The 27,826-nt window shown below is 37.3% G+C and overlaps 1 protein-coding gene across 1 annotated transcript; it reads left to right on the plus strand.

Moving 5' to 3' along the window:
* Positions 1-79: 79 nt before the first annotated feature.
* LOC121730307 (tudor domain-containing protein 7B) lies at positions 80-25,615 on the plus strand. Its single transcript, XM_042119292.1, has 20 exons — positions 80-176; positions 507-599; positions 984-1,201; positions 1,663-1,803; positions 2,283-2,426; positions 5,340-5,486; positions 8,153-8,329; positions 8,477-8,703; positions 9,069-9,183; positions 9,333-9,494; positions 9,603-9,694; positions 10,119-10,281; positions 14,201-14,437; positions 14,865-15,064; positions 16,643-16,790; positions 17,629-17,849; positions 23,213-23,417; positions 23,996-24,147; positions 24,369-24,529; positions 24,835-25,615. Exons 2-20 carry the CDS (start codon positions 515-517, stop codon positions 25,062-25,064), a joined length of 3,225 nt encoding a protein of 1,074 aa, XP_041975226.1. The 5' UTR covers positions 80-176; positions 507-514; the 3' UTR covers positions 25,065-25,615.
* Positions 25,616-27,826: the final 2,211 nt, after the last annotated feature.

Raw genomic sequence — 27,826 nt, forward strand, 5'->3', positions numbered from 1 at the left:
CAACTCGAGTTAACTCGAGTTAGTGATTCGAGTTGCTCATCACTAGTGAATAATTTGTATTCTGTGCGTTGAATGCGACACATCGAACACCAGTTAAAACTGAAAATTAAAAACTAAAAACCACTGAAAACAAATGGTTAGAACTTAGAAGCGACTTGAGGTTTACTCAGATTCAGGTAAATTTAATTATTCACTTTACGCCGGCTGTAAATACTGTCATTTGTTTCACTAATACAGAAACAAATTCAGTAATGTAGATACCTACATAAATTTTTTAATCACTTTATATTTTTAAAACGACTTGGCAAATAGTCCGATTTCACTTGCATACGCATACAAAAGACTCAATAATTTGCTTTCAGAGAGATAAGCAATTTGCACCTCTTTTTGGTGATTGCTATAATTATTTACCCACATATGTTGTTACATAGTTCGTAAGTAACAGTACCAAGTCGTAACAATTAAATAATAAGTACTGCAATTTATTAAAAAAATTACATTTTCAGGTAATATAATGTCAGAAAAAGAGCAAGTTATACAGGCTTTACGTGCTACCCTAATTTCTGTTAAAGGTGCACTCACATTGAAACAATGTAATAGTAAGTAAATTATAAACTTATTCTAAAAACTAAGATTACAGTAATACTATCCTTAAACTCTCTTTCTTAAAAACTAAGCTATTGCGTTTTTAAAATTAATAATCCAGAAAAAAAATATATTATAGTCTGTCAAGAAAGGTGATGGGCAGGAAAATTTTTAAATGAAAAAAAATATGAGAACTTTATTAATTCGAGATAAAAATGTGCATTCTCTGTGAAAATATAAAGAAAATTTTCCCGCCTGTCATGACTTTCTTGACGGACTATACCTTTCTCAAATCTAAGTGCACAGAGGCAAAGTTAAAGAAAAAAAATATATATTATAATAATATTATGATATGATCTTTGTTGTTAAAATATGTAAATTAGTATATTTGTTTCTAGGAGATTATCGAGAGCTACAAGGTGAATATATACCATATAAAAAATTAGGATATACAACATTGGACAAGTTGTTTCATGATGTACCAGGATTTAAGATTTCTCAAGTTAATGGCGAATGGGTTGTAGATGCAATAGCTAGTCAAGAAACTCAGCATATTGCATCAATGGTAGCCCGCCAGAAAACAAGCAAGAAGGCCTCAGCAAAGCTTAGTTATGCAGTAAGATTATTATTCATATTTTGTTTTAGAATGTAAATGTTGTCTAATTGAAATTATTAGTATAATGCCTAAATGTTTCATAATATAAAAATCATGTCATATGCATTTGGGGCATTAAAAATAAAATATGTACTTAAGCATATTATTAAGACAGTAAAATATGCTGGTAATGAATATTAATTATTTTTGCAATAATAAGATGGAAATACTCTTTAAGTAAGCTTTGTGAATTTATATAAAATGCTGCAGCTAGAGTGCAGGGTAACCTACGTAATATTATAGAATATAAGCTGCGCTCTAAGTTTAGACACAAAGTACAATGGGCTTACCTCTGCAGTCTGCACTACATAGTGTAGTGCAGAGAGGTAAACCCAAATATCAGAATATTGTATTTGGATAATTTATGAAAATTAAAAAACATTAATGATTATTTTTGACACTACTGTTATTTTTTTTTGCAGAATAATTTTTCTAAGAAGCAAGGCTCTTGGCGGAAACCCACTACTCAGTATCAGACAAATAATTATGTTGATCAATACTCAAAGAAATTTTATAGACCTAATAATTCACTATCTCCATACAATAACAACAATTACAATAAGGTAGTTAAATGGCATAATATTTTAATACAAAACATATTTTTTAATCAAAAAATTTAATAAATGCTAAGATCTTATAACAATGTTATGCTCAATGATTCGAAAACGCTCATTGAGCGGAAAAATAGCTCAACATCGTGTTGTAGGTGATTGTTGTCGTGTTTTCGATCTTTGAGCGTAACATACATACAGGGTGTAAAAAAATAAGTGATAATACTTTAGGGTGTGTACGTGTTCCTTGTAGAGAGTTCATTGTGAAAGTAGCAGCGCTGAAAGACCCAAATTTTTTTTTCACTTTTGTATGGGGAAACTCGTGACGCTCGGGCCCTTGCCCATAAAAAAGTGAAAAAAAAAATTCGTCTTTCAGCGCTGCTACTTTCACAGTGAACTCTCTACAAGAAACACGTACACACCCTAAAGTATTATCATCACTTATTTTTGTTACACACTGTATAACTATAAAATATGCAACCATTTTTCAGTTCAATAAATTTAATAAATATAATGAATACAAAGGTACATCATACACTAAACCAAGGCCATTATTAGAAACAAATGACCAAAATGTTACGAAAACTGTAAGCCAACCTACAAATGAGAGAGAACCGACTAATGTTTCTGACGAAGTAAGTACAGTAATGTAATGTTACGTAATAAATTACCTAAAAACAAGTGTTTAATACAGGGCTTCCCACACTTATTTTTACTATGACCAGTGACACCCTTGGGACTTTGCCATTTCTTTACGACGCCCTTTAACCCAGCCCCCAAAAATACTTTCTAATTTTAGAACCAGCCTACATAGTACATACTAGGTTATCAAAAAAACACTATTTGGATATTTATACTTTTATTTGGAAATAATGACCAAATCAAAACAAAAGCATAAAAATTAAAAGAGATATAATTATATGGAAGATAAAAGCCAGCAAGGCTGGCTAATGTGAAGGCTGCGCTTGCTTTTCTGAGCATAGCTTCTGATACCGGGGATCCCGGAATGTATGATTGACATAATGCACGCGGCGCTCACTCGATTTGGTTGTGTTGACAAGCGACGCCCCTGAGACAATGTCGCGAGTCGCCCTGGTTTAATATATCTATACTTCTATACTAATATTATAAAGCGGAAGAGTTTGTTAGATTGTTTGTTTGTTTGTTTGTTTGTTTGTTTGTTTGTTTGTTTGAACGCGCTAATCTCAGGAACTACTGGTCCGATTTGAAAAATTCTTTCAGTGTTAGATAGCCCATTTATCGAGGAAGGCTATAGGCTATGTTTTATTACGCTAAGACTAATAGGAGCGAAGAAATAGAGGAAAGTGTGGAAAAAACGGGGAGAGATTATTTGAAAGGACTTATTTGAACGCGCTAATCTCAGGAACTATTGGTCCGATTTTAAAATTCTTTCAATGTTAGATAGCCCATTTATCGAGGAAGATTATATTTATATATTTATATTTTGACATAATGCACGCGGCGCTCACTCGATTTGGTTGTGTTGACAAGCGACGCCCCTGAGACAATGTCGCGAGTCGCCCTGGTTTAATATATCTATACTTCTATACTAATATTATAAAGCGGAAGAGTTTGTTAGATTGTTTGTTTGTTTGTTTGTTTGCTTGAACGCGCTAATCTCAGGAACTACTGGTCCGATTTGAAAAATTCTTTCAGTGTTAGATAGCCCATTTATCGAGGAAGGCTATAGGCTATATTTTATCACGCTAAGTCTAATAGGAGCGAAGAAATAGAGGAAAGTGTGGAAAAAACGGGGGAAATTATTTGAAAGGGCTTATTTGAACGCGCTAATCTTAGGAACTACTGGTCCATTTTGAAAAATTCTTTCAGTGTTAGATAGTCCATTTATCGAGGAAGGCTATAAGCTATATTTAATCTCGCTAAGACTAATAAATAGAGGAAAATGTGCAGAAAAACGGGGAAAATTATTTGAAAGGGCTTATTTGAACGCGCTAATCTCAGGAACTACTGGTCTGAATTTAAAAATTCTTTTAGTGTTAGATAGCCCATTTATCGAGGAAGGCCATAGGCTATATTTCATCACGCTAAATCTAATAAAAGCGCAGGAATTGAGGAAAGTGTGGAAAAAAAGGGGAAAATTATTTGAAAGGGCTTATCTCACGAACTACTAGGAGCAATGTTTCTGTTATTTGGCACAGATAAGAAGTAGACCACGTGAAGGATCATAGGCTATTTTTTGTGGACTAATTTGTCTGTGAAATATCTAATTTACATGGGCGAAGCCGCGCGGAACGTTATATTTCGCGTGGTCACGAGTCACGACATAACGAGTAAACGGCTGGACCCATTTTGCTGAAATTTAGTACAAAAATACGTTGAGTCCCGAAAAAGAACATAGGATACATTTTGTCCCGGATAGACGTACGGTTATTGCACAATATACTTTATGATTTGCGCGTAAACTATTCAATCTATTTTGATGGAATTTGGTATGGAGATACTTTGAGTCTCGGGAAAGGACAAGGAATACTAATTTTGTCCCGGAAAATGTACGGTTCCCGCACAATAAACTTTAATTATTATCGCCTAAGCCCTAAACTATTTAATCTATTTTGATGAAATTTGGCATGGAGATTGGAGATACTAATTTGAATCTGGGACAAGGAATGTTTTTGTCCCGAAAAAATGTGCGGTTCCCACACAATATACTTTTCTGATTTGCGCGTAAACGATTCAATCAATGTACGGGAACAACTATAAAGACTATAAACTAAAGTCCACGCGGACGAAGTCGCGGGCCACAGCTAGTGGAACATTATTATTCTGATATGCGAAATGACTATCAATTTACATTTTACACCAACTGATCATGATACAATATGATCTTTATACTGGGTTGTAAATTATTTTATTAGAAATTAATAATTATGTACTAAAAAAAAATTGTCTTTGAGGTCACACTTGCTTGCTTTTATTGATTACTAGCTGTTGTCCGCGACTTCGTCCGCGTGAAAAAAAACCCTGGTACTACTTAAATCAAAACAGCTGTGCAGTGTGCACATAATATTTCATTTTTTTAAATTAAACTTTATATATTATGTCAAATTTTAAAGCCAATTACACAACTTTACCCATAAACTATTTATCATTGATAGGTTTAAGGTTACGTCACTGTATATAATATAAAGTACTGACTTATTAAATAACGTAAAAAAGAAATAACAATTGAAAAAAAATGAAACTGTAATATATGATGATACCACCTCTTATAGAAAGATGTTGGGCAAGCGTTAGCGCGATGTAAGAGACGCACGGCGCCATCTAGTATGAATTTTTGGAACTAACTCAATTTGAACAAATTTTCGTATTTTCACCACCTTACAACCCTTTTTTTCAGTAAAAAAGTAGCCTATGTCCTTTCTCAGGCTTTAGACTATCTGTATACAAAATTTCATTACAATCGGTTCGGTAGTTTTGGCGTGAAAGCGAGACAGACAGACAGACATACAGAGATACTTTCGCATTTATAATATTAGTATAGATTTATTACTACATTTTCCTTGCAGATTCAACATTCCACTAAACCTGAAAAATTTACTGAAGTTAAGCCATCAGGTAAAATATCGGCATCGCAAAGACTTTCGAACTTACGGGACCGCCTGAATACTGTTGACCTCATACCCTTACAGCTTCCAGTTCACCACGAAGTTAAAGTAAGTATACTTTAGTTTTTACCTTAGCGTAAAGACTAATAGATAAGTATAGCTTAAAGGCTGTCAGTTAATAGTAGTAAAAGTAGTTACTTCTAAGTTCTATGTCTTCTCTTCTCAAATTCCACAAAAAATAATCGAGATTATGTATTTCTATAAACAATAAAAGATTAAGGCTATTCCTTAAGTATAGTTTGTGCGTTTTATGATGACTAGCTATTTGACCGAGTTTCGGTATTCGATAAAACACGAATAAAATGACATTTTCTAAAAATCATTCCTAGCTAGATCGATTTATCGCCCCCGAAACCCCTAAATTTCATGAAAATCTATATATATACAAGAATTGCTCGTTTAAAGATATAAGATTTTTATGATGCTCAAAAAACCTTTTTCACTCGTGCACAAATAAATCACAATCAATGTTCAAACAAAAGGTCTTAAAGTATTATTTGACATACGGACGTAATTAAAATGTTGTATTAAAGCTTAACTCAAATTCTTTGGATATAATAATAATCAATAAGTAATAATATACTTTATTGCATTCCACAAAATACATAAGAAAACAGTAAAAGCGGAGAAAGACAATACAATTCTGGCGGCCTTATCGTTAAATAGCGACTACTACCTACATTGATATTATGATAAATTAGAAACGAGTGGATGCATTATGTGCATAAGAAACTAAAGCTAATAAACACATACACAAAACAATTAAAAAGCAAAAGTACATATAGTGAGATGCTATTAACTACTACTAATATTAATGGCTTAATGATTGACATGGCTGAACAATACTCCATCCATGTCATTAACGTTTAATGATTTAAGATAATGATTTTTTAGTTGACGTTTAAATGAATTTAGATTTTCTGACAGTCTTACAGGATTAGGTAAAGAGTTCCATAACCTTACTGCGTGGGCCAGAAAGGAGTTGCCAAAAATTTTTGTTTTCTGAACAGGGACATTTAATTTCAAAACAAGACGCGCACTGTCACTATCAGAGAAAGTGAACATTTGTTTTAGATAAGGTGAGCTATGGGTCAAAAAGTATATTATATAAGAGGTGTAGCACATGAGTATTCCTGCGTAGACGTATAGGTAACCACTTCAGAGTTGATCTATATTCCGAGAACAAGGTCAAACTTACGCAGCCCAAAAATAAATCGAATGCAAAGGTTTTGGATGCGTTCGAGTTTATTTAATTGTTCTTCTGTCAAATTGATATAGACATCAGCATAGTCAATAATAGAAAGGAGTAAGGTCTGAGCAAGCATTACTTTAGTCGGAATGGGCAAAAAGTTTTTGAGGCGTTTTAATGAAGCGAATGCAGCAAAAACTCTTCTACAGACATAATTTATTTGGCTCGGCCAAGATAGTGTTGAGTCAAAAATAACCCCTAAATATTTTACTGTATCAGTGTAGTTAATTATGACATTGTTTAAGGTGATATGAGGCAGTTCCGAAAAAAATATTCTTTTTAAGGTTCCTTGACTACCAATAATAATGGCTTGTGTTTTAGACGGATTGAGTTGCAAGCCATGGTTTATTGACCATTCAAATGTGTTCGATAAATCCTGATTCAATTTCGAAATAGCTGTGGCTAGGTTGTTTAAAGTAGCATGCGAATATATTTGAAGGTCATCGGCATACATTTGGTAAAGAGACGATAAGTTGCTACAAATAGAATTAATGTAAATTGAAAACAGTAACGGGGAAAGTACACCGCCTTGTGGGACTCCAGTTAAAGTGCGGCACCAGTTTGAGGAAAGTTCATCGATTTTGACTTTTTGTCGACGACCATATACATAGATAGCTCTGAAACCAGTCTGTAGCATCTTTTGAAACATTTAGTGTGACTGCAGAATACCTAGCATGATGTCAAAATCCACAGAATTGAATGCGTTAGTGAAGTCTAAGAGAATCAAAAATATAACTTTTTTGCTGTCGGTAATTTTAGTAAGAGCCGTAACAGTACTATGACTCCTCCGAAATCCAGACTGCAGAGGAACAAGAAGATTGTTTTTAATTAGATAATTATTAAGCTGACGATGTACTAACTTTTCAAGAGCTTTAGACAAAAACGGTAAAATGTATATACGACGATAATCTGAAAAATTAGCAGGCTTGCTTTTTTTGGGAATTGGGATAATTAAAGCATCCTTCCATTTTTCTGGAAATTTACCAGAAGAAATGAAAGTATTAAATATGCCACCATACAGGCACCATAAAGATGGGGTTATGGTGGCTGTTTCTGTAAAAAAATACAATAGTTGTAAAATTTGCACGTATTTCTCTATTTTTTTAGAAACTTTATGATTTATTTAAACTTTTAGCAAAAAAAAAACTTTTTTTGTTTTTTTTGGTAGACTATTTAATTACCTTTTATTTAAGGCTATTTTTATGACAATAGGACGAAACCTCGCAATTAACCGCAGTAAATCGCAGAGTAACCTTTGACTTCTATGTTTTTATATTAAATTGCTTTACTAAGTTTTGATATTATGCTCTCTAGAGAATATTATATTTACCTACAAATAATAAAAACTATTTTTAAAAAGAAACTAGTTTAACTAATAATAAAACTAGTTTTTATTATTCGTAGATATTTACTATACCTTAACAAAATTATATATTAAGCGGCTTGTTCTCTATTCATTTAACAGGAATCTCAGCCAGTTGTAACACCACAAACAGTGAAATTGGAGCCACCCCCAGATTTGCTATCTTCCACGGCTAAACTAGAGTGGATGTGCCAAAAGCTTGGCCTTCCTGAACCTGTTTATAAAGTTCACGACTTTTTACCAAAGCAGGGCTCCAAGACTTACGACTGCAGTGTAAAAGTAAGTCTGAATTTTTAACAGTTTAAGTTAATAACAATTACTGTTGGTTTTTATGCCATGTTGCGGAATTTGTGTAAAGGCTTATAGTTCACTCGTTCTTATACTACGTGTTTATTACATTCAAAACTTTCGTTTTCACAATAATAGGTAGGCAACGAGTACACTGCCCGGACGTACCCTAACTCATCGCCGACGGAGGATTTAGCAAAGGAATTGGCGGCCCTCAAAATATTAGATGTTATAATGGAAAAAGCATCCTTACATTTAGAAACACTCCGAACCTCGTCAAGTGAGGACGCGCTTGCGGGACTAGTGAGCCTGGTCTCTGATCACTCAGCTGGTGTTTGGGCGTTTGATGTCCCACGACTATACACGTAAGGCTGTTTTACTAGCTTTCCCGGCAATCGGACATGATAGACTAGATGTTGGCTGATTCTCAGACCTACCACTCAGATTGTTATGCACACAAAATTTCGGCAAAATCGGTCCAGACGTTTCGGAGGATTTTTGCGTTATTGAAAATGACTTGCTCAAGAAATGGATATAAAATTTTGGTGACCAGAAAACTACAGTTCTATTTGCTGACGAAATTCCGTTAATCTTTTTTTATTTTTTTTTTAAGAAAAAATATGTTCTGATTTCCTATAATGTGTACCTACACATACTTCATAAAGTATCCACTAACATATTAGTAAATAAATATGAAAGCTTATGATTAAATATTGATGTGCCATTTCAGAGAAAAATATAACGAGAAATTGCCTAACGATTGGGAGAAGTTGGTGGAGAAATGTCCAAATATTCTCAAGGAAAGGGTTGTCAATGATCAATTAGTATTGTTGCCCAATACTCAGGTAAGATTTAGTGAAATAACTTTTTAATTGAGATTAAAATCTAAATAATTAATAAACGAGAAAGTTTAGCTTATGTTTTCTGACATAAAATACATTGTTTCGCCTATAACTCGTTTACACTTTAAAGGTAATATGTAAAAAAATTGCAGCAAACAACGAATCTTCTCAGTGAAAGAAATCGTCAGGAGATCACAATAGAGAGCGATTTACCCCCCCTGCAATTTCCGGATCATGACTTTTGGAATGTGTTTATAACTGTCGCCAACTCCACACTCGAAATTTGGCTAAGGATTATAGGCACAGAATATAGTGTAAGTAATCATTATTCTTGAATCTAAAGATCAGACATCAATTTACAGTATAAAAGCTTTTTGCAAGTTGTAAATATGTAGTTAAAATACTATTTACGTCAATTACAGGATGCTTTCGAGGTCCTTTTAGCTGACATGGATGCGCACTACAAAAATTCTGGTACATGTGTGGACAAATCTATGATTTTGATTAATGCCTGGTAAGTGGGTACCATAAAATAACATGTTGCTTAGTTGTAATATATATAAAAAGTATTTGTATGAAACTGTGATAATAAACTAATTTGATTCGTTTTACAATAGATCACTTTTTAATTCAACTTTGGCAAAATTCCCTCTGCTCAGGTGGAAGTAGCTTTTTTATTGTTTGTTTGAAGCCCGCAACTCCGTTGCGCCGAAATTCGTTTATCTCGCGGGGACCGTACATTTTTTCGGAATAAAAAGCAACCTTTGTCCTTTCCCGGGACTCGAGAGTATCTTCATACCAAATTTGAGCTTAATCGGTTCAGCGAATTGAGCATGAAGAGGTAACAGACAGTCAGACATACACACTTTCGCGTTTATAATATTAGCATGGATTACATATATTGTATGTTTATTTCAATTGAAAATGTATAAACGAAGGTACGCAGTTAAACTTGAAGAAGGCGGCTGGCAACGAGCGAAAATTCTAGAAATCGACGACAGGAAAGCGACCGTGTTCCTCGGCGACCACGGAGACGACGATGTGGTTCCCCTCAACAACATCAAGATACTCGAACCGCAATTCAGAAAGCTGCCCGCTCAGGTTTGCAATACACATATTATTATAGAAAAAATACTGAAGTATATTAAAATGTGACAATAAGAATACATGACGACTTGTCAGGTTTTTTATAAAATGTAAAAACATTTAGTTTTTATTACTAACACTAAAAGGCCCGTATTTATTGTTATCGAGTGAATTCTCGGTTTCTAGGACTTTTATGTTTACAGGATTATTTTTCGATTAATATTTTGACGTTACTTATTCAACATCGCTCAGAAGATGTCAGAAACGGGGATCGATTAGGCCTTATCACACTATCGCTTTCCGGGCGGAGCGGTTTGCGCGGCAGCCACTAGATTACAGTGCTAGTTCAGACAAAGCGGAAACTGTTAACTGGGCTTTTCTGTGCAGAAACCGAGCCACTAAGTGTGGACCTTGCAATACGCCGCCTTTGTAATAAATAATATAAGCTGCGAGCGGTTAAAATGAATGTCAATGTTAGAAAAACTCAAAATTTATACAGGGTGTAACAAAACTAAGTGATAGTTCTTTAGGGTGTGTATGTGTTCTCGGTAGAGAGTTCATTGTCAAAGTAGCAGCACTGAAAGACCAAATTGTGTGTAAATGAAATTTTGCACAATTATAGTTTACTAGCTGTTGCCCGCGACTTCGTCCGCGTGGACTTCAGTTTATAGCGCGCGATGTCAACAAAATTGGTGTCAAAAGCTTTTATAAAAAAAACCCTGGTACCCCTTAAATCAATACAGCTGTGCAGTGTGCACACAATAAGTATTTAATTTTTTTATATTAAACTTTATATTTTATGCCAAATTTTAAAGCTTATTTAGCCCTCCAATTACACAACTTTACCCATAAACTATTTATCATTGATAGATTTAAGGTTACGTCACTGCACAGATAAAGTACTGAGTTATTTAATACCGTAGAATAGATATAACAATCGAAAAAAAAATCGAAACTTAAATGTAAGATGATACCACGTCTTATAGAAAGACTTGAGCAAGCGTCAGCGCGATGTAGAAGACGCACGGCGCCATCTATTATGAATTGTTGGAACTAACTTAATTTGAACAAATTTACGCATTTTCACCCCCTTACAACCCTTTTTTCCAGTAAAAAAGTAGCCTATGTCCTTTCTCAAGCTTTAGACTATCTGTATACAAAATTTCATTACAATCGGTTCGGAAGTTTTGGCGTTTGGCGTGAAAGCGAGACTGACAGACAGAGATACTTTCGCATTTATAATATTAGTATAGATTATGTGCACACTGCATAGCTGTTTTTGGGTATTTTGATTAATTAAGGGCCGCGCTACACCGGAATGGAGCTGCCATGCGAGGCGAGCACTTTCAGCCCTGCCATTCCGATGTAGCGCGGCCCTAAGAGGGGTACCACTTACCAGGGTTTTAAAAAGTTTTTAAATTTGACACAAATTTTGTTGACACCGCGCGCTATAAACTAAAGTCCACGCAGACGATATCGCGGGCAACAGCTAGTTATGAATAAAAACAATATTATATAGTAAAGTAGGTATGATTAGTTCTGTTACAATAATAAAGTAAAAAATAAAACGCCATCTGTTTTCATATATTAGAATTAAAATGTTGATTGCATTGATATCTTTTCTGGATGGAATATAGGCCAACACGGTACACTCGAACTCCTTTATTTTAGAGCGCCTTCTGTTGTCAACTTGTCACATATATTAGAAATGCAGTAGGAGTTCTATAAGATAAGATAGATTGATTATTATTATACCAAGTGATTATATTATTAAACATAATATTCTAACGTATTAAAAACTATAAACAAAAACATACTAACTAATAAGTATGATTAGTTCTATGTTACAATAAAGTAAAAAATAAAACGCCATCTGTTGAATCGTATTAGAACTAAAATGTTCATTGCATCGATATATTTCTGGATTTTTTATAATATTATACATAAAATATGTTTAAGATTTTTGAAATTTTATTTTAATACACATCCAAGACCCAGGAACATTGAAAACTTTTTGTTCCGCCTGCGGGACTCGAACCCAGGACCCCTGGGATGAGCGCTGGCCACGCGCAATGCGAATTCATTTTCATCGATATTTTCATGGAAATAAGATATTTTCCCACATCAAAATGTAGCCTATGTCCTTTCTCAGACTCTAGAATAACTGTATACAAAATTTCATTGCAATCGGTTCAGTAGTTTTGGCGTGAAAGCAAGACAGACAGACAGAGATACTTTCGCATTTATAATATTAGTATGGATATGGTGTAGGAGTGCATCGAGCTAATATTATTTTGAAATTATGCTTTTATCACACATTTTTTTAACAAATAAAATATCACACACACTACAACACACACACTAGGAAAAATGACAGATTTTTGATTGTTATATACATACGAATTATACTCTTTTATTTATGGTTGAAGTCTGTTGACAACAAGGTGACAAATTGAAAATGGATTATAATTTTTTTTTAATTGAATCTGAGATACTATTAGACAATGCTTACATGGCTAGTCTGAGATCAGCTGAGTCCCAGAGACAAGAGTTGAAAAAAATATGATAAAGTTAATATTTTTGTACAAAATATAATAATAATAGCTCCCACACCGGTTTCGGTGATGGTGGCCGGTTTCATTGAAACCAGGCCAGCTACGCAGGAGTAATTTTATAGTGCCCAAGTGTGTGCGCAGTACACAAGAGCACTCTCTATTCCTTTACTCTCATAACCCAGTGGGACGGACAACCGACACGACTGGCGAGAGATCAGGCGCAGGACCGACTTATTACATGCCCATCCGACGCATGGATCATCTTACTTGTCAGACAATCAGGTGATCAGCCTGCATTGTCCTAACCAAACTTGGAAATAACATGTTTCCAACGCGGGAATCGAACCCACGACCTCCGAGTCAAGAGCCGCGCTCTATACCACTAGACCACGGAGGCGTTAAAATATAGGTAGGTAGTAGTCAATGTCGTTGAAACTAAGGTCGAATTTCGACTATTGGGCGATCTCTAGTACTTAGTTAATACTTAATAGTTATCGAACAAAGTCTTCCCGCTATGCTTACAAACTACGAAACCATGATGTCATTAGTAGGTGGTTTGCATGGAGCGTTTTGGGATCGTCTATTTTGTGTGATTCAGATCTGTGATATCTCGGAGAATTTTTAACGGCCGTTCCCAATATTTGATCTATCTCTGGTTTTGCCCTACTAGAGATAGGAATAGCTCACATTACGGCCGTTCCCAATATTTGATCTATCTCTGGTTTTGCCCTACTAGAGATAGGAATAGCTCACATTAGACATTAGAGACATATATTTTATGTCAATTGTGAGCTATTCCTATCTCTAGTAGGGCAAAACCAGAGATAGATCAAATATTGGGAACGGCCGTTAGACATTAGTGACATACTAGCTATTTAAACTTTTTAATCGGGACTTAACGCGACTTATTTAAGTAGTAATGCTACTACGAGTATATACTTTTTCTCGACGTTTCGGCCGTGTTGCAACGGCCGTGGTCACGAGGGGACTACTACTTAAATAAGTCGCGTTAAGTCCCGATTAAAAAGTTTAATTATAATACAACGCGAAAGTTTAAAATGTTATACTAGCTATTTGACCGAGCTTTGCTCGGTATTCCATGAAAATGACATTTTCTAAAAATGATTCCTAGCTAGATCGATTTATCGCCCCCGAAACCCCCTATATACTAAATTTCATGAAAATCGTTGAAACCGATTCCGAGATTCCAATAATATATATATCTATATACAGTGTGTAACAACTTATTTTTGTTACACACTGTATATATATTGGGAACGGCCGTAAGTGAACGAAGTTATTCATTCACCGATGGTCCTATTATGAGGGGTCCTATAATTTCTCTTAATCTAGCATATTATTGTGTGACGTGACGTTAGGCCATCCTGTGCCGGCTGGAGGGCGCGGAGGAGCTGGCGGCGTCTGCGGCTGGCGCGGCGCTGGTGCGGCGGCGGCTGCCGGGCGAGGTGCTGGTGGCGGCGCCCGGCCCCCGCCACGACCCCGCCGACCCCTCCGTCGCCCTCGTGCTCTACGACACCTCCACCCACCGCGACCTCAACCTCAACCACGAGATCGTGCACGACTTCTGCATGGCCGGCGCCTTCACGATCACGCAGGTTATCAACTTATCCTTAACTGAAGATGCTTATTGCTTGTATCTCTCTATCTACGGGTGGTCGGTACCCGTAATCGATTTTTTATGTGTGTCGTAACACATAAAAATTCGATTGTATCTTATCGTTATGATACGATAACATAATATATGATACAAAAGAAAAGATACATATCTTCTGCAGCCGAGGATTTTAGCTACGGACCGACCGCGTCAGCCTCATATGCCCGACACCGCTGTCTAACAGTCGATTTAGTGTTATAATATTTTTATTTTTTAGCCCCCGGTGAAATCATAACGGTGATATAAATTTTACGTGCCCATCCATGGCATTGTATCTAAACGAGTGGGCCAATTTTGCTGAAAATTTTCAGGGGTTTTATGTTTCTTAATTTATTTAATGTAATAATAAAAATTGTTTGTGCCCGCAGAAAGCGAGCGAGGTGGAGGTGGGTTGCGTGACTGAGGAGGGGCGCGTGTGGGTGTGTCGCGCGGGCGGCGCCGCCACCGTGCGCGCAGCGCTCGCGCTGCTCACGGCCGGCCCCTACCGCCGCCCCCTGCCCGCCGCGCCCAAGGCCCCGCCCCCGAACCAGCGCACGCTCTACATCGTGCGCACCATCGACGGGGACTGGTCAGTCTACCCCGCTTTACCCTTTTATTTTATTTTTTTCATACATCAATATATTATATTTATTAATATTGTTACGTGCTAGGGTTCGAGGATTTGGAGTGAAAGACCTGCTGACTCTCTTGAAGACTTTATTAACACTGCACTAAACACTAGGTCACAACACTTAGCACTAAGTCCAAACACTAATCCCTAGGTCCAATCACTAAGCACTATCACTGTCCTAGGTCGTAGCCAAGTCGCAGGTTTCACTGGTTCACTTACTATTGATCACTTGTTGTCGCCTCGAAGATCGCTCAGATCCAACTGAACTGCCGGGCCGTCTACCTGGCTTTTTATATGGCGAGACGAATTCCAGAAAGTTCCCGATTCACGTAAACAAGTAAACAAGTATGGGAACTTTCTAGGAGGCTCGAGCATGTACCACCTAGCGCCATCTAGTTTCGAGTAGGGGATTTATGTGTAGTGTGTCCCCTGATTAGCTTCACTGGTTTGCCGCTAGATGGCACCACATGTCCGTATATCGTGTACCGTAACAATATCTAATTACAATTTTAGTTTTGATATGCCTAAAAACTCTTGTATTTTGTCCAGACAACGTTCTCAACTGCAAAGTTTAAATATTAATAATTATAGTTAAGTTAATAAAGATAATTATATAATATGTAAACTAACATCCAAGTTGAGTTGCAACTTGAATAAGTATATCATAGTTTTGTTGGAACGAAAATCTAGGTGTCTTAACTTATAAGGACATGCTATTTTTTCTTATTATTATTGTTTGGCTAACGAAGTTTCATATTTAACGTCATGCAGGAGGAACATTAACACTTTTTATTGGAAGCTACGAAATTTTCTTTGACTACAAATAACTATGTGAATTATAATTTGTCGCTGTATATTCAGCATTGAGCTACGAATGTTGTCATCTTTATTATGATCTAAATAACAAGACTGCAGTCATAACTCACTACCTAATTTTTTGTGTTATTTATTTAAGTAATACAAATTATAACTTAAGTCTAATTGAGAGTGTACCATAAACCTGCAAGGTTTGTCTGGTACAGCTTAGAAAGTTCACCACGCGCAACATTATATCACTATAATCTAGTAAGAAACTAATAAACAAATAAACTTATCCAATAATCTATTGACTAAAGTTATTCATCCTTCACGGGGAAGAACAGCTAATAACAAAGATAGTGTAGTATAAACTAAATATTATGATGTATTTTGCCGTCGCAAATAAAAACATTATTATAAATTAATTTGCTAAACTACATCACTTATCAGTGTAACAATATAGTGTCAGCTGTGAACTGCGGACTGCGACTGGACATTCACATACAGGATGTTATCATTCCTTTGTTTGATTTTTTGGTTTTATTTTAAATTATTAGTTATTATGCTATTACACCCTAGCCCTACGATATAATATCATATCTTGGGGTCGGTAGATTGCTCATACCACTAGGTGGCATAGTGTGTTAACACACAAATTCTAAACAGCGTCCAATTATGCTGATAATAATGCTTTTTTGACTAACCAAAATTATTTTATAACGTTATTCTAATGTGTAGGGTCCGCTGCACCATAATAAGCGGTCTAGACGGCGAGGGCACGGTGCGCACGCAGCTCGTAGACAGCGGCCTCATACTGCGCGCGCCGCTCTCCTCCCTCGTGCCCTTACAGTCCTTCTCACCAGCTTTGAATACTTACCCGCATCAGGTACTCTTTGATAAAATCGTTGGGTAGTTACATCATGCAATATACTCAAAGTTTCCTAACACGTTGTAAGAAGTAAATATCATCCTCGCTTCTTAAAAAAGGGGGGATATTTTCTACCAGTTACTACTTACTAGAGCGTATAGCCCTCAAGTCAAGGGTTGACCTCACAGGAACAGCCTATCGATTTCACAGCACAGTTGAGAGTCGACATTCGTCTATATACGTTCGCATTCAGTTGACATGCCACATTTAAGTACGGTATTTACTATATACGAATGGTCTATTAAAACAGCACTTCAAGAACGATCGAGCATTATTGTAGTGGTAAAATCGTTTAACAAGCCCTAATATATTATGTACATAAATTAGATATTTCACAGACAAATTACTCCACAAAAAAATAGCCAATGATCCTTCACGTGGTCTACTTCTTATCTAGGTCAAATAACAGAAAAATTTGCTTCAGATGTTGAGATAAGCCCTTTCAAATAATTTCCCCCGTTTTTTCCACGTTTCCCTCTATTTCTTCGCTCTTATTGGTCTTAGCGTGATAAAATTTAGCCTTTCTCGATAAATGGGCTGTATAACACTGAAAGATTTTTTCAAATCGAAACAGTAGTTCCTGAGATTAGCGCGTTCAAACAAACAAACTCTTCCGCTTTATAATATAAGTATAGATTGCAAATTTCACGACTACACCAGTGTCTGTCTAGGTGAGGATTCTTTGTGAATAAAGTTTCTCAAGTGTACTGTTGTTGTTTTACTCCATATACGATCCAATTGAGAAACTTCCTCCCTTTTTAAATTCTGTTAAAAATATAATGATGTGTGTTCGCAGGCGCTGCAGGTGCGTCTGGCGGGCGCGGAGGCAGCGGCGGCTGCGATGGTGGGGCGGCTGCGCGAGCTGTTGGTGGGCGCGCGCGTGCTGTGCCGCGCAGTCGGCGCCCCGCCCCCCGCCCCCGCCGCGCCGCAGGTCGAGCTGTTCGTGCGCACCGGCCCGCAGAACATGCTCGCCTCCGTCAACAACGACATCACGCTGCAACACGAGCAGCTCACACAGTACGTATGACGCGCGACCTCGCTCCTGGCGCCGCCGAGGCCAGTGTCTCTATATTAGGGGCTACTAAATATAGGATCGTCGCGGACGCACTAATATAATATGCGCCGTCTGAGGCGGGCGTCTGCTTCAATCGCCTCCTGGCCCTAATCTTTCCTGAATTCATGAAGGCCTTCATGCATGCGGCACACAGCACGCGTCGCGGCGATTGTTTAGTGCACGATATAAATTCATAGCATTGGCTGTTTCACATTAGCAACTTGACAAAATTATTACTCATCAATTATATATTAGCATACATTCAGAACATTTAGATATAAGTGAATTATATTTATTTAGCGTCTGCCGTCTACACTCTACTGGATAGTAAAGAGCCAAGCTACAAAACTATATTGCGGTGTCAAAACAACTACGCACACTAATGTGTTGCGATGTTGTTTTTGCTAAAATGCATAATATGGGGCTTCCATGATTTATTTTGCCGTGCCTTTTCCGAAATTTGCTATTCTAAAACCCATATTTATTAAAATAAACTAATCTCTCCTGCTCTGTTAAGCCAAACAGCTCGCATGAAAGTCTGAAAATATTATTCACGGTGGTATAGGGCTTATTGGACTACCATGTAAGAAACTTTAACCTATTCAGTGTGTCATTTAAAAAAACGATTGTATCTCCCTCAAATTACACTTTAGATTTTAGAAGGTTCTACTCTGAAAAAAACCATCTTAACTTTCCACGTAGAACATGCCTATAGGCTTCGTTTCTGAATATTTTGTGAATTCTGAATATTCTGTGAATTGAAAAAAGTATGGGCCTTCAACCTTTTTTAAAGATGCATTAATTGCGGTTCACATGGCAGCCGTGTCATATGTTTTTAACGTGTGGCGTATGACATGTGAGCCGTGCATGAATTACAGTCTGTCAAGAAAGTGAAGAAATTAAAAAGTGGCAACATCGTAGTGTCATCCCTTTCAAATCAATCTAAGAAAAAAGGGATGACACTACGATGTTGCCACTTTTTAATTTCTTCACTTTCTTGACAGACTATACATAGTAATTTTTATTTATATGTAGATGTCTTATCATCAGTCAGTCAAAGGTATTTATATGTACCTAGTCTTGCCATAAATACTGAAACAAAGAAAAACATTTTTTTTTCTATTGCAAATAAATGTTATTACTTTTACAGTGTATTAATTTAATACATAAATAAAAAACAATTTAAAATATTAAAAGCTTATTCAAATTGGCCTTCATTGGCTACAATAATGTCCTTTAAAAACATTGTGGCCACTATCTTTAGAAACACGGACTCTTTCCATGGGAAAATTCTTCACTGCCAGTCGTATGGATTGTTTTAGTGACTCCAAGTTATCACGGCATTTACAGCAAGCCATACTCTCTAAAACCGACCAAAAATCATAATCCAGTGGATTAAGATCGGGACTAGACGACGACCAGTCTTCAGCTCTGATGAAGTCCGTACGTTCGTTTCCAACCAAGACCAAACCGACCGAGCTTTATAACCTGGCGCCGAGCATTGTTGGAAGGACCATTCTTGGTTATTGAACTTGATGTTGAACATTAGAACTTCAAGCATAAATAAAACCATTTTGTTTGTTAAAATGTTGCTTAATTGTAAAAAAAATCTCATCCGTAAACAAACATTTTTGTGACCTGCCTTTGCGTACCGCTTCAGTAGTTGTTTCAATTTTACCACCCTTTCTTTTTTAAATTATCAGTTAGGAAATAACCAGTACGTCTCTTGTAGGCTGAAAGTCCTAAGTCATCATTTAAAATACGCGACACGGTAAATATTCATAATTTTATATTAATAAGTTAGCATTTAGCAACTTTTCATTTTTATTCATTTACAATTATAGGAAACATTTGTTTTTGTAGATGGAATATAATTTATTACATTTTGATTTTTTTGTTTTCTTGTTAAAAAAAACCCGTAGCAAGGAATATGAGAACTGTCACCCATGTCATCTTATAACGCACAAACTAAGGTTAGGGGGCTGTGACTCATTGACTGCGTGACTGAAATTTCAAATAGATAATTTGAAATTTCAGTTATTGTGTTCCTAATGTTAGGAATGGAATGTGCGAAGCGTACTGCGTAGTTGCTTGCTAGTTGCTATGCACAACTGTGCTTCATGTTATGTGGAGCGTAACTTCCGAACTTTCACTAATGTATTGCGATTTGCGACATACTATTGTATTGGGCACGTATCTGTTAATACGTTAATTTTGAACATGTTTTAAATACAGTAGCCCCGCTTTAATCCGACAAACTTTTTGTACGGCCGTGTCGGATTAGCGGATTATAGAGTACTGCATACATTTTTACACATTTCACTACCTTAAAATCATAATGTTAAGGTTTTATCTGAACCACAAATCATTTTCCTAAAGCTAGGTACTTATCAGCAAGCTGTAACCGTACCCGTTGCATGCATTGTAACAAAAGAAAATACGTACCTTAACAATGATTGGGCAAAATAATGTTTAAATGTACCTAAATTAACCACCCAAGCAGCAAAACAGTCGAATAAGGATTTTTTTACTCAGCCTTTAATCGTATAAGAGCCGGGTAACCGTTCATAAAACACCTATTTATCGTATAATAGCGGTTATCTCGACTATTTGGCAATATTTGCTAATGTGTGCTTTAAGGACGTCGAATAAACGTTTACAGCACTATGTTTTAGCCCTTTTACTCCACCTTTTAGCAGATGCTGAATTAATATGGCTAAAATACTCATTATTCGATCGTTTGATCTCTAACAGTCGTATAATAGCTGTAGAATAGATGATTCGCTGAATTGGGTGCTTTTATACAGCCGTTACTCAGCTATCTTTTATGTTTCTATAAAAGCTCTATAAACGCAATCGAATTGCTTATGGCAACATTGCTGCTGTTACTGCACGCTTACAGACTAACTCTTATAGTAGAATTAAAAACGTTCGTATAGGAGCTGTAGTGTAATTAAGAGCTGTTATACGATATTTACGAAGCGAACCCTAAATCCTGTTATCATGGCGACACCTTGTGCTATAAATGTGGTGACCAGCACTCTTACTCGACTTTTAATGGAATAAGTTAGCTGTAACTGCAACTAGATTATCAATGTGGACAATGGCAGTAAAAAAATATATTTTAAGTAAATTTAATTATATTAATTAGTCTTCAAATTTAAGAAAATAGGCAGCGCATGAATGTTTATGTAAAAATGCCTTTGGGTTTATCAATAAAGCTTGTTGCGCATGATGTTTTGGAGTAGCTACACGAACAGTAAAAATAATCACATATTGATTTCTCAAAAACTTGATAATATAAATAAGGATTGAGATGTAGTTTAATAACTATAATTTTTTTACATTAAATTTATGTAGCACACAAGCTCGCACTCTTTACAGCACTAATTTGTCGAGTAAAAGCATTCTATTCGCTGTTATAGAACTAAAAAGGAGAATAAAAGCAATTCGTCTGCTATTATAGCACACTTTATCTGTATAATAGCAAATCAATTGCGTTTATTGAACTAAATATCCTATATACGCATTTTGGTTACTCTTAAAACTCTTTTAGTGTTTTCTACCACTTTTACTCAAATCTTACAGCATCTTTTTGTTGCTTACTCAGCGCTTATTCCACTTTAATAGGACTTTAGTCTGAATAATTTGCGCCTTTTTCGCGTCGAGTAAACGTTTACAGCACTTTTACTCGACTGTTTTAAGAACTTTTATAGAACTTAAAGCGAAAACAAGAACGTGCTCTCGACCATTATAGCACGTCCATTTGCTGCTTGGGCAGTAATAGTAATTTAAGTGTACCTAAATAAACCAGTATGCCGGATTAGCGAGGGTCTACAGCTGTACATGAGATGAGATCGTTTATGAAACAAGTATAAAATAGTCCTCATTATTAAATTTTATTTATTTTATTTTTTTATTTAATTCTTATCTTATTTTTCTATTTTTATTAAAATCTTGGCCCATATTATAAATACCTTATAGACTGACATACATACAATTATACTAAAAACTAACACTAACACTAAAACACTAAACACGTATTGTCTGCGACGTGGGGCGCGACGTGTTCGAGAGTCGTCCTCGGAACCTCCTGTAGACGACTCCAATCGGCCAGAACTCCTCCTTCTCGAAGGTCGGTAGATGGTGCGTCGGGACTCTCACCACAAAGGAGCTAAAATTCACTTTGTGGCGGGACTCCAAGCGCTCGACCCTCAAGACGAAGTGGGTCTTGCTCCTGATGTAGTCCACGACCTGCTCGACCGTCGTGGACCAGTGCAGCCTGGACACGTACAGCGGCGTCGCGGGAGTCTCACGCCGCAACAGCTGCTCGGGTACTTCGGGTGCGGTTATTAAAATACATATTTGTGAATGAATCACTCAAGTAACATATAAAAACCGGTGTGAAACAACGCTTGCGCTGTGTTTCGCCGAGTGAGTGAGTTTACCGGAGGCCCAACCCTATTCCCTTTCCTACCCTCCCCTATTCCATTCCCTTCCCATCCCTACCCTCCCCTATTCCCTCTTCAAAGGCCGGCAACGCACCTGCAGCTCTTCTGATGCTGCGAGTGTCCATGGGCGACGGAAGTTGCTTTCCATCAGGTGATCCGTTTGCTCGTTTGCCCCCTTATTTCATTTAAAAAAAAAACTGCAACTAACATATTTGATTTTTTCAATAAAATGTTGTCAATTATTTTCGTCGTGGGTTCGATTCCCGGGTTGGAAACATTTTTAAAGTTTGGTTAGGACAATGCAGGCTGATCATCTGATTGTCTGACAAGTAAGATGATCGGATGATGATGATGATAATAAAAGTCGGATAATGATAAAAGTCGGTCCTGCGCCTGATCTCTCGCCAGTCGTGTCGGTCTTTCTTCCCACTGGGTTATAAGAGTAAAAGGAATAGAGATTTCTCTTGTGTACTGCGCATACACTTGGGCACTATAAAATTGCTCCTGCGTAACTGGGCTGGTTTCAATGAAACCGGCCACCGTCACCAAAACCGTTGTGGGAGTTATATGTTATGTAGTTATAATATAGGTTTTTTAATCTCCTTTAGTAAAATTGCATTTATATTAATGTTGGCCCTCCAAATTTTTTCTTTAACGAATAAATAAACATGTTTCGTTATTTTATTGAGCTATGACAATGAACATTATACATTAATTATTGCTTTTTATAAACATTTTTTGACCTGACTAAAAATCTCCCAATGATGTTTTGTTCCTGTCTTTAAAGCAACATTTCCAACTTTAACTTTGTAAACTGTCTGAATTTTTATCAGACATGGACAAAGCATTGTGTGTCATTTTTGTTATCATTACAGAGGCAAGTCAAAGGAAGCGGAAAAGGATTCCGACGGCTTTAGCGACGCAGTGGAGGCGCTGCACAAAAAGAAGGAGCGGATATTCCGCAGCACGTCCGCGCCGGACGAGCGGCCGGCGGGCGCGCTGCCGCCGCCGCCGCTGCCCGCGCCCGGACAGAGCTTCGACGTCTTCGTCGCCATGGCCGCCAACCCGTGGAACTTCGTGGTACGTCCAATCATGAACGCCGATATGACCGCGGGTATTCCTAGCAATAATAGTTCATCATTGTCAGCCCGCTCAGTGATGGAAAATTTGAGTTTGCCTATTTCATGAAAGAATCAGGGTAAGTTCGGACACAGGGTAAGTCCGGATAATTCAAGTTTCCACTAAATTAGTCAGTATTTTTTTTACTGGCGCTATGGGCAATGGACATATACGCCATACTGCACTGCAACCGCAAACCGTAGTACCGTACCGTAACTGTAGTTTAATTAAGCGTTGACTTGAATTATCTGCACTTACCCTGTGTCCAAACTTACCCTGATTAACTATATAACAATATAATGTGTTCTGACTTCTAATACCTGACACTAATTAGAATTTTGAAATGGGGTTGCCTTTAAATTTCTTAATAATCGTTATGAAAAATTAACTTGCAATTAATTAAAATTATTATTATTTTGCTTAAGTATCTATAAATAAGCATATTCATAATATATTGACAAAAATCCACCGTTTAATTTACCACGCCTCATATATTTAATAGCGTAGATTCTACATAGCATAGGTATATGTATTCGCAGGTACAGCCGAACAGTACCCGGCACACGTTCCACGCGATGATGGCGACACTGCAGGTGGAGTGCCCCAAGATCCCCGAGAGCGAGGCCCCCGCCAGTCCCGCCAGCGGCGAGCTCTACACCGCCTACTACAAAAACGACTCCTCCTGGTATAGGTACGATGGTGTTTTTTTTTCAGTGCACATAATACACAAACAATAAACAAAATATACTTACTTTATTGTGCACAAAAACATAACAATATCATTAAAAACAAATAATAATTAGTTGACATGTACACAAAGGCGGCCTTATTACTTTAAAGCAATTTCTTCCAGGCAATCTTTAACATTACAATTTACAATTAAATTGAAATTATATATTATAATGTCGTTAGGGTGGTGATCGCGGGCGTGGTGTCGACGGAGATGGTGTCGGTGTATTTCTGCGACTTCGGCGACCTGACGGTGTTGTCGGCGCGCGCGCTCCGTCCCGTGCCCGCTGCGGCGCCGCTCGCGCGCTCTCTGCCACCGCAAGCCATCAAGGCGCGCCTACACAGTCAGTTTGCTTTCTTTTTGTCTAAGGGCCACCGCTATCTGATTTGGATGCCCGCGGCGAGATAATAGAGAAATAATTACATGAACTTTTAAAAGTTATGTTTTAAAGAGAAATAAATAAGATGAAGATAGTAACAATTTGTTAGATTTCATAATCAGGCAGCAGATCAGCACGATTGCAGACTCTAGTACGGTACGTCGTTTGATACGAACCATCGTTATAATATAGCTCTCCCTTTATAATTCCTCTCATCGGTGAAAATATTGCATTTTCGTCAAAATATGATGATTGACGTGTGTCCACAGACGCGTGGCCACTGCACCAGGACTGGACGGTGGAGGACTGCCTGCGGTTCCAGGAGCTGTGCGTGGAGCAGCAGTTTGTGGGCGTGTGCCGCGAGGTGAGCCGCGACCCCCTCAACCCGCACGAGCCGCTGCTCACGCTCGACCTTATAGACACCTCCACCGACGACGACATCTACCTCAACAGCCAGCTCGTCGCCGAGCGCCGCGCCCGACCCGACCCCCCCAACTGATACGCGACCCGACCGCGACCCCCGCGCTAGCCGGATAGCGCGATAGGGGCCTAAAATTCACCTGCAAACTTATCTGACTAGTTTTACACCACATTCGTCTGGCCCCGGGCTAAATACACGATGGACTTGTCTTACGACGATTATTAATATTTGTTTTCAAATAATTAATCAATATCAATTACCAAGGTTCGAAAAAAAAAATAGTTCCGTGGTCGGCAGCATTCGGGTTCGATCGGCCGTGACATTCGGCGCTGAATCGCTAAGCCACAGAAGTCGCCATTAAAGGAGAGATGCGATTATTAATTACTGTAATAAGAATTTTGCGTTACTGGTTCTCGTCCATTGACAGATAAGTTTGTGGCATTGTATGTAGAAATTATCCTATCATCCTATCGTCTATGGACATAGAAAGTAATCAATATTATTTGTAGGCTTCCAATACCATCAGCTAAACACAATAGATATAAGATCCATAAGGAAATTGAGTTAGGGAGGGAAAAAGGGGATTTCGCGACAAGCTCGAGCGTGTCGGATTAACCGATTCAATGCGGCGCACCTTTTTGAAGACTTTCAGTCGTGGCGGCATACAATTTTCCCGTGACACGTGAGCCGTGTCATACGCCATAGGAGTAGATGACACGGCTACCGTGTCATCCGCCACGTTCAAAAAGCTTTATGGTTTTTTTTTTGTTTTTACGCTTGTATTAACTTAATTTATTTAATTGAACCCAAACTATTGTTGTTGACGGAAGGCTACGTTGTTTTAAGTTGATTTCGAGTAGTTTTACTAAGTGTAAACCTGAAAATGGCAGGTAAGTGATTTTTTTATTCAGATGTTGCAAACCTTTTGTAGGTTTCAAAGTTAGAAAAATGAGTACCTACCTATATTAAATAGATCTGGGTTTCCAAAGTAAATTATACGTTCGTAGGTAAATTTAAAGAAGTTCGTAGTTAATATTTTTTATCCGACTTCCAAAAAAGAGGAGGTTATACGTTTGGCTGTGGATATTTTTTTATGTGTGTTCAACTATTACTCCGCTGTTTGTGAACGGATTTTCAAAATTTTTCTTTTGTTGTATAGGGTATTTGGACCATTGATCCGGTTCCGAGTTGGTACCATGTTTACAAAAGTGGTGATCTGATGATGGGAACTATAAAGACTCGGCCGCACATTATCCGAATTTATTATCAGAAAAAGTCGGACGCTCATACATTTTGACACGTCAGAATTCTGATAGTATGCGGGGTCCACAACAAAATGTATGAACAGAGTACGTTCCGGCGGGCGTCCGAATTTTAGTGATCAGAAATTTTGGATAATGTACGGTGGGCTAAAAAAAGAGACAGCACCTACTTTTTTCAAATTCAGAGAGGAAGCCTATAAGCTTGTTTTACGTAGAATCTTCAGATGGTTTTGTTCGGAGCAGAACCTTCTAAAGTGTAATTTGAGGGAGATACAATCGCTTTTTAAATGACACGGCTTACGTGTCATACGCCACACGTTAAAAACCTATAGGACGCGGCTGCCGTATAATCCGCAATGAATGCACCTTTTAAAAAAGGTTGACGGCCCCTACTTTTTTTCAATTCACAGAATATTCAGAGGCGAAGCCTATAGGCTTGTTCTACGTGGAAAATTAAGATGATTTTGTTCAGAGTAGAACCTTCTAAAGTGTCATTTGAGGAAGATACAATCGTTTTTCAAATGACACGACTCCCGTGTCATACGCCACGTTAAAAACGCGTATGACACGGCTCCCGTGTCATTTAAAAAACGATTTAGAAGGTTCTACTCTGAACAAAATTATCTTAATTTTCCACTTAGAACAAGGCTATAGGCTTCGCCTCTGAATATTCTGTGAATTGAAAAAAAGTAGGGGCCGTCAACCTTTTTAAAAAGGTGCATTCATTGCGGATTACACGGCAGCCGCGTCTTATGGGTTTTTAACGTGTGGCGTATGACACGTGAGCCGTGTCATTTAGAAAGCGATTGTATCTCCCTCAAATTACAGTTAAGAAGGTTCTACTCCGAACAAAACAGTCTTAAATTTCCACGCAATAAAACAAGCCTTAAATAGGCTTCGTTTCTGAATATTCTGTGAATTGAAAAAAGTAGGGGCTGTCTTCCTTTTTTAACCCGGCCATACGTCCGCCGGAAGTCGGAACGCACTCTGTTCATACATTTTGTTGTGGACCCCGCATGCTATCAGAATTGTAATGTACTTTTCTGATCAGAAATTTGGATAATGTGCGGCCGGGCTTTTTATTAGTAAATTTTTAAGAAAATAAAGAAGTAATATTGGGAGCCCATATTATTCTATATTATTTTAGACTTTCAAGTTCTCGCAATTTTTTTTAAATAATAATGTAGAAAAATACTTGCGTTGACATAAAATTATTACAAATCCACTATTTTTTAAAATCGGTTCACAAACAGCGGAGTAATCGTTGAACACACATAAAAAAATGTCCACAGCCGAACGTATAACCTCCTCCTTATTGGAAGTTGTTTAAAAATCTTAACAACGAACTTCTTTTTTATCTACTAACGTATAATTTACATCGGAAACCCAGATCTATTTAATATACTCATTTTCTAACTTTCAAATCTACAAAAGGTTTGCAACACCTGAATAAAAAAATCGCTTACCTGCCATTTTCAGGTTAAAACCTAGTAAAACTACTCGAAATTAACTCAAAAAACGTAGCCTCTCGTTAACAACAATGGTTTGGGTTTAACTAAATAAATTAAGTTAATAAAC

Source organism: Aricia agestis, chromosome 9 (assembly GCF_905147365.1).
Source record: "Aricia agestis chromosome 9, ilAriAges1.1, whole genome shotgun sequence".
Taxonomy (NCBI): Eukaryota; Metazoa; Arthropoda; class Insecta; order Lepidoptera; family Lycaenidae; genus Aricia; species Aricia agestis.